Source organism: Chaetura pelagica, unplaced genomic scaffold (assembly GCF_000747805.2).
Source record: "Chaetura pelagica isolate M959 unplaced genomic scaffold, ChaPel_1.0 scaffold53, whole genome shotgun sequence".
Taxonomy (NCBI): Eukaryota; Metazoa; Chordata; class Aves; order Apodiformes; family Apodidae; genus Chaetura; species Chaetura pelagica.
The window spans coordinates 4300836-4315246 of NW_009952880.1; the positions used below are offsets into that span (position 1 = coordinate 4300836).

The 14411-nt window shown below is 38.1% G+C and overlaps 1 protein-coding gene across 1 annotated transcript in view; it reads left to right on the forward strand.

Annotated features, from left to right (window-relative positions):
* COL14A1 (collagen, type XIV, alpha 1) overlaps window positions 1-14411 on the forward strand; it is a 121528-nt gene that overhangs the window by 25779 nt on the left and 81338 nt on the right. The window contains exons 5-10 of the mRNA XM_009995374.1: window positions 7938-8093; window positions 8818-8937; window positions 10293-10457; window positions 10834-10995; window positions 12349-12500; window positions 13505-13634. Of these exons, the coding sequence (XP_009993676.1) occupies window positions 7938-8093; window positions 8818-8937; window positions 10293-10457; window positions 10834-10995; window positions 12349-12500; window positions 13505-13634 (885 nt within the window). The remainder of the gene's footprint in view (window positions 1-7937; window positions 8094-8817; window positions 8938-10292; window positions 10458-10833; window positions 10996-12348; window positions 12501-13504; window positions 13635-14411) is intronic.

Sequence of the window (14411 nt, forward strand, 5' to 3'; positions counted from 1 at the left end):
GTCCTGTTGCCAGAGTCTCTTTGCATTGGGTGGCACGCTCTCAACTACATGGCTCTGGAGGCAATGGTCAAGGGAATATGAGTTTAGGTGGCCTTCTTGCTCCCACTTCTGAGGGAAAAGGGCTTGAGGAGGGCTGGGCAGATCCTATAGGTCAAAAGTCAGTTCTGTAGCTGCTATCAGTGACAGGGTTTAGGTTTCTCTGACAGTGGCACCCTCTTTGAGGCTTAATAGCTGCTTGGAAAAGTTGTAATCCATCTGACTAAGTAGGGCAAAATCCTGTTTCCAAACAGGCTGGTCAGCCTGCCAAGAAGAGCTTTAAGGTAGGAATGACGTGGGAGGGAGATGAGAACCTAAAATCATGGGAGGACTGGTATGATGGGAAAGAGGGTACACTCAGCAAGTTTGCAGATGATGCAAAACTGGGAGAAATGGCTGATGCAACTGTGGGTTATGCTGCCATTCAGAGTATCCTCAGCAGGCTGGAGAAATGGGACCTTATGCTGTTCAGCAAAGGGAAGTACAACGTCCTGCCTCTGAGGAGGAATAACCCCAGGCACCGGAACATGCTGGCAATGGACTGGCTGGAAAGCAGCTTTGCAGAAAAGGCTGTGGGGGGACTTGGTGGGCAAAAAGTTGATCGTAAGCCAGCAATGCACTCTTGCAGCAAAGGCTTTGTGGGTTGCATTCAGAAGAAAGATGTCTGCAGGTTGAGGGAGGTGATGATTTCCTCTGCTCAGCCCTGGAAAGCCTACATGTGGAGTTCTATGTCCAGTGCTGGGCTGGCAATCCAGTGAGGAAAGATGTGAACTTACTGGAGTGAGTCCAGTGAAGGGCCACAAAGATGATTAAGATCTTGGAACGTATTTCCTAAGAGGAGGGGCTGGGACAGCTGGACTGTTCAGCCTGGAGGACAGCAGGTTCAAGGGATATCTTTCCAACATGTAAAAATAGACATTGGAAGGAGTAAAGAAGGCAGATCCAGAGTCTCCTCAGTGACATCTAGTCAAAAGCCAAGTGGCCACAAACTGAGATAACTGTAAATTCCATTTAATCAAGGAAAGCACGTTTTTTACTGTGAAATGGCCAAACACTGGAGCAGGTTACTTGAGCTATGGGCATTATCTGCATGTGTGACTGGACGTGGTCTGCAGCAGTCTGCTGTTGTTGCCCCTGCTTTGGGCAAGGCAGTTAGGCTGGACAGTCTCAAGAGGTCTCTTTCCCTCTCCACTACCCTGTGATTCTAGGAGTCAGAGATTTTTCAGAAGAGGGTGTTCACTCAGTCATCTCTGCTAATTGGACAATGGATGAATTGTTGCATTTGAGAAGGCACAAATTTCATTCCAAGCTTTTGTGGACTGACACACAACATCCAAAATTAGTGATGCTTCTGAAGAACACCACACATTTTTATTTACACAAGAATATACATTGGTTACATTATGATAATATCATTTTAAGAAATGCTTGAATACAAAATAGGGACTTAAATTTGAAAGTCTTCTGCCCTGTAACTGTACAGGACAGACTTCTTTTTCTGGACACAGCATCATATGTACCTGGATCTATAATGCTGGGCTGTAATGTGACAGTGATGTAGCAGTTTGCCTCAACTGCTTTTTCATTATTTCTGTGTTCATGACTTTCATAGATGTGTAGCTGGTTCTCTCAGGCAGGCTCCTTTCTCTTACTTTACCTGTTGTGTTAAAGCTTTAAGTTAGCTACAAGCTCAGGCACAGAGCAGCTCTTTGTCATGGCTTAGAAGGATTTATACATAGAGCTTAATAAATGCTGAAGATTTCTGAGTGCCAGTTTTGTCTGCAGCCCCTGAATAACAACATTCTAGATAGCCAGAGAAAAATGTCTTGGGGATTTTGTACTTTACTAAAGCAAAGGGAAAAGTAACTCTCTTAAATCCTGGCATATTTGTTACATAGGAATGGTGGATAAATATGACCATATTAATAAAAAATTACAGTTCTCCACCTTGAAAAGTCATTTAGACTTTGAGACAACTGTTTCATTTAAAGCATTAAAGCACTCAGATGCAGAACTGAGAGCAAAGAGAAGCAGAGAATTATCACTGAAAGCTGCAGGAGAGTTTCTTAGGTTTCATGTACTTTACAGGAGGGTGATGGACCACAGTCAATTATGGCTAAATGGACACAGTATCTTGTCTGAGTTTCAGGAAAGATTTCAGCTTTGTTCTGTGTTGATGTGTTGCCTATTGGAAGAGAAATGAAAATAAATGTTTTGAACTCTCAGTTTAAATGCAGGGGGATTTTAAAGCATTTTTTTCTATCTAGGTACACGGACCAAGAGAATTTAGTGCAGCTCTTTGAGAAGCTGCTGCCAACATAAGGTGCTTCAGTGCTACCAATCAGCAGTGGCCTGCCAGGAAACATCAGCACTTACTTCCGTAGCTACCTTCTATATTTATTCTGTCTCTCAAATAAATTAAATAGTTAAAATAGAGGAAGAGAGCTGTAAAAGTTTTTCTAAGCTTGCTGCTAAGTACGACTATCACTGAGTGTGTCTGGAAAGGTGCACAGAAAACGGCTGCACGCTTCCTTCTCTCACACTTCACTTTATCACTAGCACATGTAGGCAATCAATGTGTTTTATAAGCTACTGCTTTAATTACTTTTGTGGCTTTAAATTCCAAAGGTGTCCTTTAAGTAATAAAATTTATTTATTGCTGTGTACTTTTTGAAAGAAGCAAAATTATTGAACTACAGTATCCAAAGTCAAATGTGGTAAGTTTAGACACAACAGAATCAATAAATCTTAATATTCCAACTCCTCCAAATAACAAATTTGTGGGCCTGCCAGTTAGGCTATATTAATTTCCTGGGTCAGAACAAGATGCATGGGAAAGGGCTGGCTGCTTTATTTTATTTTGTGTTTTGTTGTTGTTGTTTTTCAGTTAGCAGGGACAAACTTCTAGCCTAGTTGGGCTGCTCTTTCAACCTAATGATGTTCCAGTATAGAATCCTTCAAATTCAAGCTATGGTTGGATCTAGTTCAAAGAAAAGCAGTTATGTTGTATGCATTTGTCTGGTCCATAGCCTGACATATGGGATGTGTTACACTGAGGTCTAAGTGCAATGATGATATCACCAGCACAGTGCAAGAAGATCATAGTCAAAGTGTGGGCTAGTGAGTTGCTGAATCTCGGAGCTGAACTCTGCCACATGTCCCTGTGTTTTTTTAATCCCTTTTTAAAAAGAAGTGGCATTTTGCTGATGTAGGTGTATATTGCCCTTGTCCTCAGTGGCACTTCTGTTAGGCTGTGGTGATGTCAATCACTGGGAAGGGCTGACAATTCTCTGTCATTCATGCTTTGTTCCTAAGGTGTTTTTCACTTCTATTATCAAGCTTCGTGCCTTTTGTTCTTTGTTCTCCTGCAAATGAGTCTTCCATTCATGCTGTATTATTAGTGGCCTCTACTTGAACTTTCTTCCTCTCCTTCCACATATATTATTCGACTTTTCCACTGTGACAGTAAGAAAGGAAACTACATGCTGCAGACTCAGAAAGAATTATAGTCTTAAGTTCTTTTAGCAGAAGAAGTGTGTGTTTTGGCTCTTGAAAATGAGAACAGAGCTCCATACCAAGGGGAGTCAAAATATCAAATGTGTTTCTGCAAAATGTATCATAACTGCCTGCAGATTTAACTGGTTCTTCTGAGGCATTCAGTCCTCCTGTGTGGCAGTGCCTGTGTTTACTGCTTCTCCCTTTGCCTTTCAAAGAATTTTCTAAGAGTAGTAGTGTTGACTCCAAGAGTCAGAGATGCTAGTCTGGTCTAAAAAACATTAGTTTTGTGTTTGTGTCTAAGTAAGGCTTACTGTTTTTTATTTGGTTACTGGATGTATGTGTGAAAGAATAACAGCAGGTTGAAAATGTGGCCTTGGAGAGGTGGTCAGAAGCTTGAAGACCTTGCTTTGTTCTGAGCATCCCCTGTGCTGCCAGAGCCCCTCCCAGTCCTTACTCTACACTCCATTCCATTCAATAGGACATCTCAGCGGTCACATTTCACAGGCTCCAGTAACTCTCCCTCTGTCCAAGAAAGTTCTAGCTAGTTCTTTTTTTTAGCATTGCTTTCATTAGCTTCACCCTCAGCCAAATTCTGACATGGGTCTTGATAGTGCCATAGCACTTGCACATTGGAATTGCAAGCAAATGCATCACCTTCAATGTCTTGAGGGATCCCTTGAGGGATCAAGGGCTGGTGACTTTGGTGGATACAAAATTCCTTTAATGCTGGTTGTTCTTTGAAAGATTTCCCAGCAACAAAAGAACCAAAATTTGTGATGATGATAGGAGTGTTGGCAATACTGAAGCAGGGTTTGTGCAATTTTTCTGCCAAATAAAGCTAAGGAGATAGTAAAATTGTTATAGAAAGTCCATTAATTTTTTACTTTCTCCCCATCAAACTCCTCCACCCACTGGAGGTGGATGCACTGGAGATAGTTGCTGGTGTAGAACATGTAAGCTCATTTTCTGACTTACGGATGTTGGCAATTCTCTAATTTGCTCTGACTTAAAAATCACAGGCAGTACTATTGTTTGTTGTGGAATGCAGCACTTGAAGCAGAATAATGCAATCTATATAACATTAGGAAACCTTATATGAGGTTGAGTAACTGGTCTTCTTCCTGCTGTCCTGCTCTTGAGACTGGTGAGTATTGTATAATTCAGAGGGAAGGGGCATCTTCTCTCTCACTACAGTTTTCATGATAACCAAGTAAAAGGGAAATATGTGCAACCTGATCACACTATTGAAACTTGTGGTGGGATAAAACACTGAGTGTTGGGAGCTTTTTCAATATGGAATTGTATGCTGTGATCCCTCTTTAAGAAATATATTTGAGTAAATTGCCTATTAAAGTTATGTTTAGGTACTTGAAATGTTCAAGATTATCCTCAAATCCTATAGGAATTCATGACCATGTATGGAAAGATTACTGAAAAAGGCATTTGCTAGAAGTGGTAATGGAAACTGGCTGATCTCTGTGGGGTGCATAAATTATTTGCTACAGGCTGTGTCTTTTAGTCTAACCTTATAAACTAAGATGATATAGTGTTTTTATTCCTATCAGGTTTTAAAGATTTCTATACAGCATGTTATTCTGTTTAATATCTCACTGTTGTTTATTCCATTTTAGGGAACTTTCTACAATTCTATTAAGTACAACAAGGAGAAAACTTAAGCAAATAGTGGGTGTACAGAAGTAACAAACCTAAATGTTTTATGCAGAAAAGATTCAACAAGTATCTCCTATCTACGAAGAATGAATCAAATTTTCACATTCTGTGACATTGCAGTACAATCTTGGATCAAAAACCACACATGCTTTCTTAACAAAAAAATAATTGGGTTGTACTATGCACTGATCTGATGATGTGGAAATAAAATATTGAAAGGAATGTCGTTATTGTTTTCTTTATTCTTTGGGTTTTGCTTCACTGAATGGATTTGCTATAACCAATAAAAGGTTTTATTCACAAAACCATCAGTACAGGGTTAAATAAGCCTAATAGGCAAAGCTTGATATGGGTAAGACCTGGGGTATTAACTGGGTTTCATAGTAAGCATAAGATTTGAGAAGTAGAGAAGGGAAAAACAGCCACACAAATCCTGTTATCCTCATTGGGCTAAATAATTAAACTGCTGGATTCAAACCAAAAAGGTACATCTGTGCTTTAGTACAGCTGCTTGGATGTGAATCAGGGGTCCAATTCAATCATTCTTACTGGTGTCGAGTTGAATGTACTCTGCCAACAGTTCTTTTGAAGTTTAAGGAGCTAATTATGGGCAGTGTGAGAATGGCACAATTGAACTGTATATTAATGGAAGGCAAATCCTGCAAGTAACGAAGACTAATTAGAGGAAGTTTATTTGGCAAAGATATTTAGAACGTTAATTTTGCCATGACCAGTAAGTTCCTATGAAATCACAAAAAATATTCCAGTCTTGCTGAAATCAAAGGAAGTTTTCCTGTTGACTTCAGTGACAGAAAGATTTGGACCTCTTTTGGATTAATCTTCCAATTCAAGATCATTTTTCTGATGCTTACTAAATGTTCCCCAGTGTTTATACATTAAAATGTGTTGCCAATTCAAATAGCATTGTCTTGTACTGTAAAAGCTAAAATAAAATATTTGTTTTGGCATCTTTGTAAGTGGAATTTTTGTCATGTGCTTAGAACTTGCTCTGTACTGCTAGCTGCACGTAGGAAATGTTCTCTACTCTTCTAAAAACATTTTTAGTGCACGTTTAAGACATTAACTGTAACTCTGTGGATTGGGTTTCTTGCTCAGTGTATTTACACACAGTATGAATCTTTAATTATTGCACAGCAGATTGTTTTAGCCTGTTAGACTATTATTTTGTATTTAATGAAAAGATTGTCAGTAATATTGTGTTAAAGGTTTAAGTTGCTAATAGTATTGTTTTTTTCCCTCTCTGTAACAGGAGAGCTATTTGTGAGCTAATGCAAGCATGTTTTTGTTTATTTCTCACTTAATTTTTTATTTTATTCACTGAGCATCTCTGCTCAAGATCAGTTTATTTCTAACAACGTACGTAGTGATTCCTGTTAGTACCACCTTAGGTGTTTGCTTTGTCAACTAACATAAGTAGTGGATTCTGAAAAAAATGGTGATAAAAGTTGGGCTGCAGTTTACTAATCTGCAGGGTTCTTACTGTGTTCAAGGACATGATTTTCAACTCTAAATGGTTTTTGTTGCATTTCTACTACCATGTTCACTTTGACTTTCCTACTTTCATCCATAGTCAGTAGTCAATCTGGTGGGGAGTTTGCTATTTTTGTACTTCAAACAAACTTCTGTTTGGTATATCTGGATGACATCACTCATTAATTTTCCCTCTCTACAATATGAATCCAGTATTTTAGCAACCTTACTTTTACAGTCATACAGCCACCTCTGTGGAATGTGGAAATTCTGTCTGAGGTTATGGAAACTTCATTTCTTTTCCCTTCCTGTCATTTTCTCTAACTGAATATGACACTTCTGCTTAGGCTTCTCAATTTGTCAAGAATCTGGATCCCTAAAGACTTTCCTGTTGGCTTATCTTGCAACTTGTGTCTAATCTCTACTCCCATTTCCTCTGATTTCCCCATTGGTTAAACCTTAGAGATGATTAATATGCATCTCTGCTATTTCTCATTAGATCTTTTCTGTTGCTTTTAAAATACTCTTTTATTTTTGTATACTTTTCCATATATCTGTAAGGCTAAATCTTCATGTGCTGCTGATTCTCATAGATATTGTGAATTTGAATCTGAGGTCTTTGCATTTTACCTTTGCTGTATGGAGTGCCTCCGACTTAGGTTTATTACAGCTTAATGCAACTGACCTTCAGATTTACTCTAGACTCCCAGGAGGGATTCACTTCTAACTTCAGAAGTATATAATGGCAGCTAAAGAAGTTTTCCTACAGAGTTGTAGAAATGTAGAGGAACACCTGCTTTTCTATGTTGGCTCTAAAAGGGGTCTTGGTAACTCTTTTGGATGTCTGCATGTCTAGGTAGCTCTCTCGGCACTGTCTGCACCTGAGGTTAATTGTCATGAACTGTGTATGTGTATCCTTGGAAATGGAAAACTGCTGGTTTGGTTGGGTTATGTGGCAGTTTCTTTCTTAGATATTGTAGTTTTAGAAGCAGTATTTCTTTTTCGTGGGTCTCCCAATAGTAATTTTGAACAGCTTAATGAAAGCACTGAAGTAGATTATGGCCAAGTTGTTCTATTACTTAATGTTGAACAAATGTGTTTAGTGATTTTACTTATTTCTCACTTCATCCAGGGAAGAAATTTTTAAGTATTAGGCTTAGTGGGAGGAGGAAGGTATGCATTTATTGTGTTACTGTTTATTGTTGAATTAACAATATATTTTTCATTTGAATAATTTACAGGAAGCCTATTTACCTGTAAAACTCCAGCAATTGCAGATATTGTGATACTGGTAGATGGTTCTTGGAGTATTGGCAGATTCAATTTCAGACTTGTTCGACTGTTCCTGGAAAATCTGGTTTCTGCTTTCAATGTGGGATCTGAGAAAACAAGAGTAGGTAAGATGCTGTGGTTTTTTTTCTTAATATTTCTGTAGCAATGTAAAAGTGTCACTATTTCAGGACAATTAACATCTTAATGCTACTTATTTGTCCAATATTCATCCTCACCTGAAACTAACACTTCTGTCGTAAGATTAATACTGCTGGAATGTTTGTAGTATTAATTATTAATTCCTCACAGTTTACTGTGATACTTGGCTCAAGTAAACTCTAATACAGTGTCACTAGAGAAAAAAAAAAAAAGTGGACACAGTCACACTGACTTCAGCCAATGTTAGATCAAACCCTTGCAGGTTAATTTTCAAAGAAAGAATGTGCCAATGGATGGCTTTTCTCTAGGTTTAAACTGGCTTAAATGTTATATTTCTGTTCTCCTACTTATATTCTGTTCAAAGGTATGTTAAATAAAATTGTTCTATTTAAAAAATAAATGTATTGGAATCCTACTAAATTCTGTAAAAGTTGTGTACTCCTTATTTTCTTCCCTTAGCATTTGAAAGACAAGCTTTGCAAATGAATTGGGGAGTTGCCACTAAGAACAACTTCATACTAATTTTTGGCGTCAAGCAACGCGATTTTTCTAGTATGGTAGTAAAGCTACTGTATGATGGAAGGTGTACTCTGGTCAGCTGTTGGTAACGAAGTGCATGAAGTATAGATGCTTGAAAAAACCCCTCACCTTTCACGTCTTGATGGATTGCCTTGATTCCTTGTCTCTCAGGCCTGGCGCAGTACAGCGGCGACCCCCGCATCGAGTGGCACTTGAATGCCTACGGCACCAAAGATGCCGTTTTGGATGCAGTCCGGAACCTGCCCTATAAGGGGGGGAACACCTTAACAGGTACAGTGCCTGCTTTGGCTTCTGGCAAAACGTGTTCTGCTGCACAGGCTAAGAGGCTTTAGTGCTTGTTATGAAGGGTGAAAAGGATTTTTGCAGCTTGCTCATGGCTTTATCCAATGTCAGTGGAGTGTCTTCTGCAGTGGTTGTCTCACTGGCTTCTCTGGGAATCTTTCGGGGCAGAGTCTCGTAAAGCTCAGGGTACTTGAACACTGCGCTAGAAGTAAAATCTTTTACCTGCTAGGAAGAAAATGCAAAATCCATTCATAATGTTAATGCACAGGGCTTTATTCTGGGGAAGAAAAGAATGTTATTTTAATACCTGACAGTTGGCAATAGTGACTTTTCAAATGATCACCTGGGGCTTTTAGATTTCCATTGACCTTTTAGTAGTTAGAGCACTGAGGCCCCAGAAGACACTTAGTGGACACATAGTGGTGTATAAAAGGGGGATATCTATCAACCTGGGAAAAGCAATGTCTCTGAATACAACTCCAGTATCATCAAAGCAGCAGTTAGCAATATTGACTGGCTTGCCAGGGGAATGATATATCTGAACACCCAGACATGGCTTTAAGTAAATTGCTGCTGTCTTTTTTTTCTCTTTTTGGTGGGGGGGAGGGATGTGGAGAAAGAATGTGAAAGAGTCTTTTACTTTCTGTGACAGCCTTTATTTGGTAGGAGGAGTGATTGCAGTGGGACAAGGGCCAGAAGAACTCTAGTATGATTCTAGAAATGAGATTATTGTGAGGTAGCAAGTAGTAAGTTATCATAATTATTTAATACGGATGTTAGAAGGTGGTGAGTTATAAACCTTTGCTGTGGGATACTTCAGAGAGTATTCAGATGGAATTTAATTGAGACATGGAAGCTTGTCCTGAGACAATTAGCAGGATTAAAATCAGATTATCCCTAAGATTTATATAAGCTTTTCTTCAGCTTGGAAAGAACAAGCAAATTAAACTAAGATTGTATATAATATGGGGATTTACTAAGCTATCCACAGTTTGTACTTTTATATAAGTGATGCAGGTAGAAGGAGAGGGGACTTCCTATACAAGCTTTGTGGAGTAAGAAAGAAAAGATACATTCACAGGAAGATAAGTTTAGGTTTCCATGATCAATTCAAAATACATTGATTGACCAAAAGACTGCTAAAGATTAGAGTCACCTTCTCAGTAGTTTAGGTTGCTTGCTGAAATTTAATCTGTCATGAAATAAGCTCTTCTTTGATACCTACTTTTCATTAAAATGTTTCTCAGGATTTTTAAATTGATGGAAAGACAAACATTTTGATATTAGCAAAATTGATGGATGTTATTCCCTTTTAAAGTCTTGTAAAATGTTTCCTTTTTTAGGTCTTGCCTTAACTTACATTTTGGAAAACAGCTTTAGGCCTGAGGCAGGTGCAAGACCTGGAGTATCTAAAATTGGTATACTGATCACTGATGGGAAATCTCAAGATGATGTTATCCCTCCTGCTAAAAACCTACGGGATGCTGGCATAGAGCTGTTTGCTATTGGTGTGTATTCTGCTGTATCCATATATTGTGTCCCGTTATGTTCTGGTCTATTTGTATCTGTTCCAGTCTAAGGAAGTGCTCTTTTCTGTCTGTATCTGTTAACTATTGTTATTGGGTTAAGTCTTTAATATATTCTCCAACTCTTTGCTGCTATATATACATGGATGCTACATTATCAGGAGACAGCTGAAAATATGCAAGTCACCCTGGCAGAAATAAACATCTTGAAAGAACATCTTAACAACAGATCAACTTCTAGTTGGTCATTAAAACAAAAAGAAATAATTGGATTTTGGTATTTTTTTAATCAGTCCCTGTGCATACAATATATTGTTGTTGTTGCAATATTTTTCTTTGTATTTCTTTCCAATGAAAGGTGTAAAGAATGCAGATATAAATGAGCTCAAAGAGATTGCCTCTGAACCTGACAGCACACATGTCTACAACGTTGCTGACTTCAACTTCATGCATACCATTGTTGAAGGTCTTACCAGAACAGTCTGCTCACGAGTAGAGGAACAGGAAAAGGAAATCAAAGGTAAGTGAGAAACAAGGTCTAATGTAACTTAATGTGAACTTAGAGCTACAAATCCTATTCTAAATACCTGCAGTTCTAAGCTGGCTTTTGGCACTTGACTCATGCTGTATATTCTTCTGCTCACAAGCAAGTGCACTGTCAGGGAAGTTATTTTCCTAGGTTTGCTGTATTTTTGCTTTGGTGTCTTTGATATTTTGTTCTCTGTCATTGATAATGGTAAATATTACAGTTACGTTAATTCTGCTGTAGCTATATCTAGGTTGTGGGTAAGGATTTATTTTTTTTTAATAATACACAGGTTTGGGGATGAATTAGTTTAACAGCTTCTCATGGAATTGTTACATTTGTGCTGAGATTTCCATTTCTTAACTTACTGTTCTTATTACCTCGTAAGTTTCAAAATTTTCACTTTTAAGATTATTTTATCCCTTCCTGATGATGGATTTTTTCTTTCGTTCTTATTTAAAAGCATAAGAAAAGATGATGGTGAAGTAAATTGTTTATATATAAAGAAAGCCTTCTCTGATTACAATATTTTTTAGCTTTTCTGCTATGAACAAATGTTCCAGTTTGTGACAGAAATAGTCTGACTTGAGGAAATTCTTTCTGAAAGGCTTCAGTGAATGTTGTTGGTATTGCTTGGTGTGTGATTCTGTAGTATCACAGAAATGCTGAGTGATTTTTCAATAAGCTTGTAATGTGTATCAGTAAGGAAGGTTGTCTTCACACATATTTCTACCTATGCAATGAAAATGTTCTGTTCACCTAGAAACTGGAAGAAATGCAGAACATTATCTATGTCTTGTGGGGGGAGTAAGAAGTTAGTTGGGAATAAGCAGTAAGCAGTCGGAGAGGGAAAAGGATGGAAAAATCTATGGAGACATTTTTGTGGAAAGGGATGGTTGCCACAGAAAGTGACCATTCACTGCATCTCTTCAGTCTGCTGACAGGTGGCACATCAGCTTCCAACCTGCAGAGGAGCACAGGAGATCACAGCTGTATATGTACTTGGATGTTTTTTGTGACTGGGAGGAAGGCAGCCTGAAAGAAAAGCCCAGAAAGGGCTTGAAAGAGTGATGGGAAGGAGGACAGGGAAGTCTTAGTTTTGTATTTTTGTCTCTTTCATATAAAGGTTTATGAAAGACCAGGGAGGCTTAATCCCAGTAGAAACTCCAAGTGCAGTTCTCATTGTTATTAGTAATTCTTTGTTTCCATTTAAAATAGCCTAAATAAATGTGCAGTAGCCAATTATTTTCTGATGAGGAGCGACTTTTGGAGCTTCAGCAAATGCAGCAAACCAAATAATTATTTTGCAGAGGGGAATAAAAAAAATCTGTGTTGTCTTTAACCCAGGAACAATTGCTGCCTCACTTGGCACACCTTCGGATTTGGTCACATCTGAGGTAACAGCTAGAGGATTCCGGGTTAGCTGGACCCATGCACCAGGCAAAGTGGAAAAATACAGGGTTGTGTATTATCCCACTCGAGGAGGACAACCAGAAGAGGTAATAGGAGGGAAAACTTCTCACAAGATTTTACTACCAACAGCAAGAGCTAACCAGACAGAAAACCCATAATGTTATTTAAATCTGCCCTGAAATTCCCTGTGTGGGCTCTGAAGCCCAGTGAAGAAAGGAGATATGATCACAGGGGGATGGTGGTGAAGATTAAGTAGCAGTCAAGCTGTTTTCTGTCGTGTGATTTAAAGTAAATGTGCTATAACAGTGAGCACTTTTGGAGGGTGGGGTGAGCTGCCTGCATTTTTGCTTATAAATATGGTTACTTGGCCCAGTTCTGTAGAGCTTACCTGCACCATTCTGTTTACAAGAAAAGAAGAAGTAGGAGCTGATGGGAAGGCAAGGCAGGTTTTCAGTTCCAAGAAAAAATAATTAATGAAAATAAGAGAATACGGGTGTATATTTTGAGTTGTCTGAAGCTAGTCACTGGAATTTTGAGAGGGGAGTTTCTTTGAATAGGACTTAAGCATTTTGGAAATGTGGAAAAATGTAGTAGAACAAGCTTTTGGCTTCAGCTGACAACTTAGAAAATTGAAGGGAAGAGCAGAAGAGCAAAAAGATTTAACTAAAGATATATTTTATATCATTTTGTAGAAGCTTTTTTAGCAAAGACATGTAATGTCAATTTCAAGTACTCTATATGTACATATATAGTACTAAAAGAATAGTCATTATGATGTACTAATTACTCAAGAAGTACCCAATATACACTCTTAAATTGTATTCCATACATTTCATTTATCTAAGGAATTCCTTTGTTTTAAATGGCTAATTATGTCAGCTAAACATTTTGATTATGCATATGGTTGCTTTTTTCAGACACCTCACTCTACAATAAAGGGAGCAAAGCAAATTTTATTTGAGTCGAACTTCAGAACATTGATTCTTCAATGACAGTGTAAAAATTCCTGAAAGAGGGATTGGTTGATTGATTAGATGGTAATACAGTTAGTTTGCATTATGTCTGTTAAGTTGAATTTTCTTCTAAACAGGTTGTGGTAGATGGAAGCTTATCAACAGCAGTTCTGAAAAACCTGATGTCTTTAACTGAATACCAGATAGCTGTATTTGCTATATACTCAAATGCTGCTAGTGAGGGCCTCCGTGGAACTGAAACTACACGTGAGTATCCTTATCAAGTATCCTAAGAATTTGGCTCTCTGCATTTAATCACACTGCGTAAGCATTAATTTTTATGAAAAAGAAATGCAAAAGAGAGTCTTCTTCAGTTTAGTTTCTTTTAATGCATTTACCTTAAATAAATTTCTGTTTGAATTAAATTTGGGCTAAGTTCTTATGTCCAAATACTCTGTGGATATTTAAATGCTGATAAAGGTTGTATCTCTGGGCTGAACTTTGAAATCGGTTGTATTGAACCCTAAATGTGGATGTGGAGCCAAGCCTTATAAATTAGGTTAGTGGCTGAAGATAATCTAATGAGTGGGGGAATAGGTGGAACCAAAAATACCTGCACTAGGTTCCCACCAGTGCCAATGATTCCAAGGTAACTTGTGTAAGTTCCTTTCTCAATTATTCAGTTATTTTCTGTCTGAAAAATGGAGACTTTTGGTGTTGTTAGAACAAACACCTTTACAGTTTCAGGTTCTATAATGAAAACTATGCTAATACCTGAGACAATGTGCTCCTATTTATAATTAAATTTTATACATTTGTATACAAAATATAGTTACTTCTTAAGTAAATATTATCAATATTAGGAATGGGAGTAAAAAGTAACTTCATAGTTCAAACTAGGAGCGGGGAATTCAGTATGTGATATTAACAGCTGATGTGTGCTGGAAGAACAAGACAGCAAGGCTCAAACAATCTAGAAGATTTCTGCAGTGCTTTGACAACAGCTTCCTGCCATAAGTGCTTGAGGAGCCAGCAAGAGAAGGT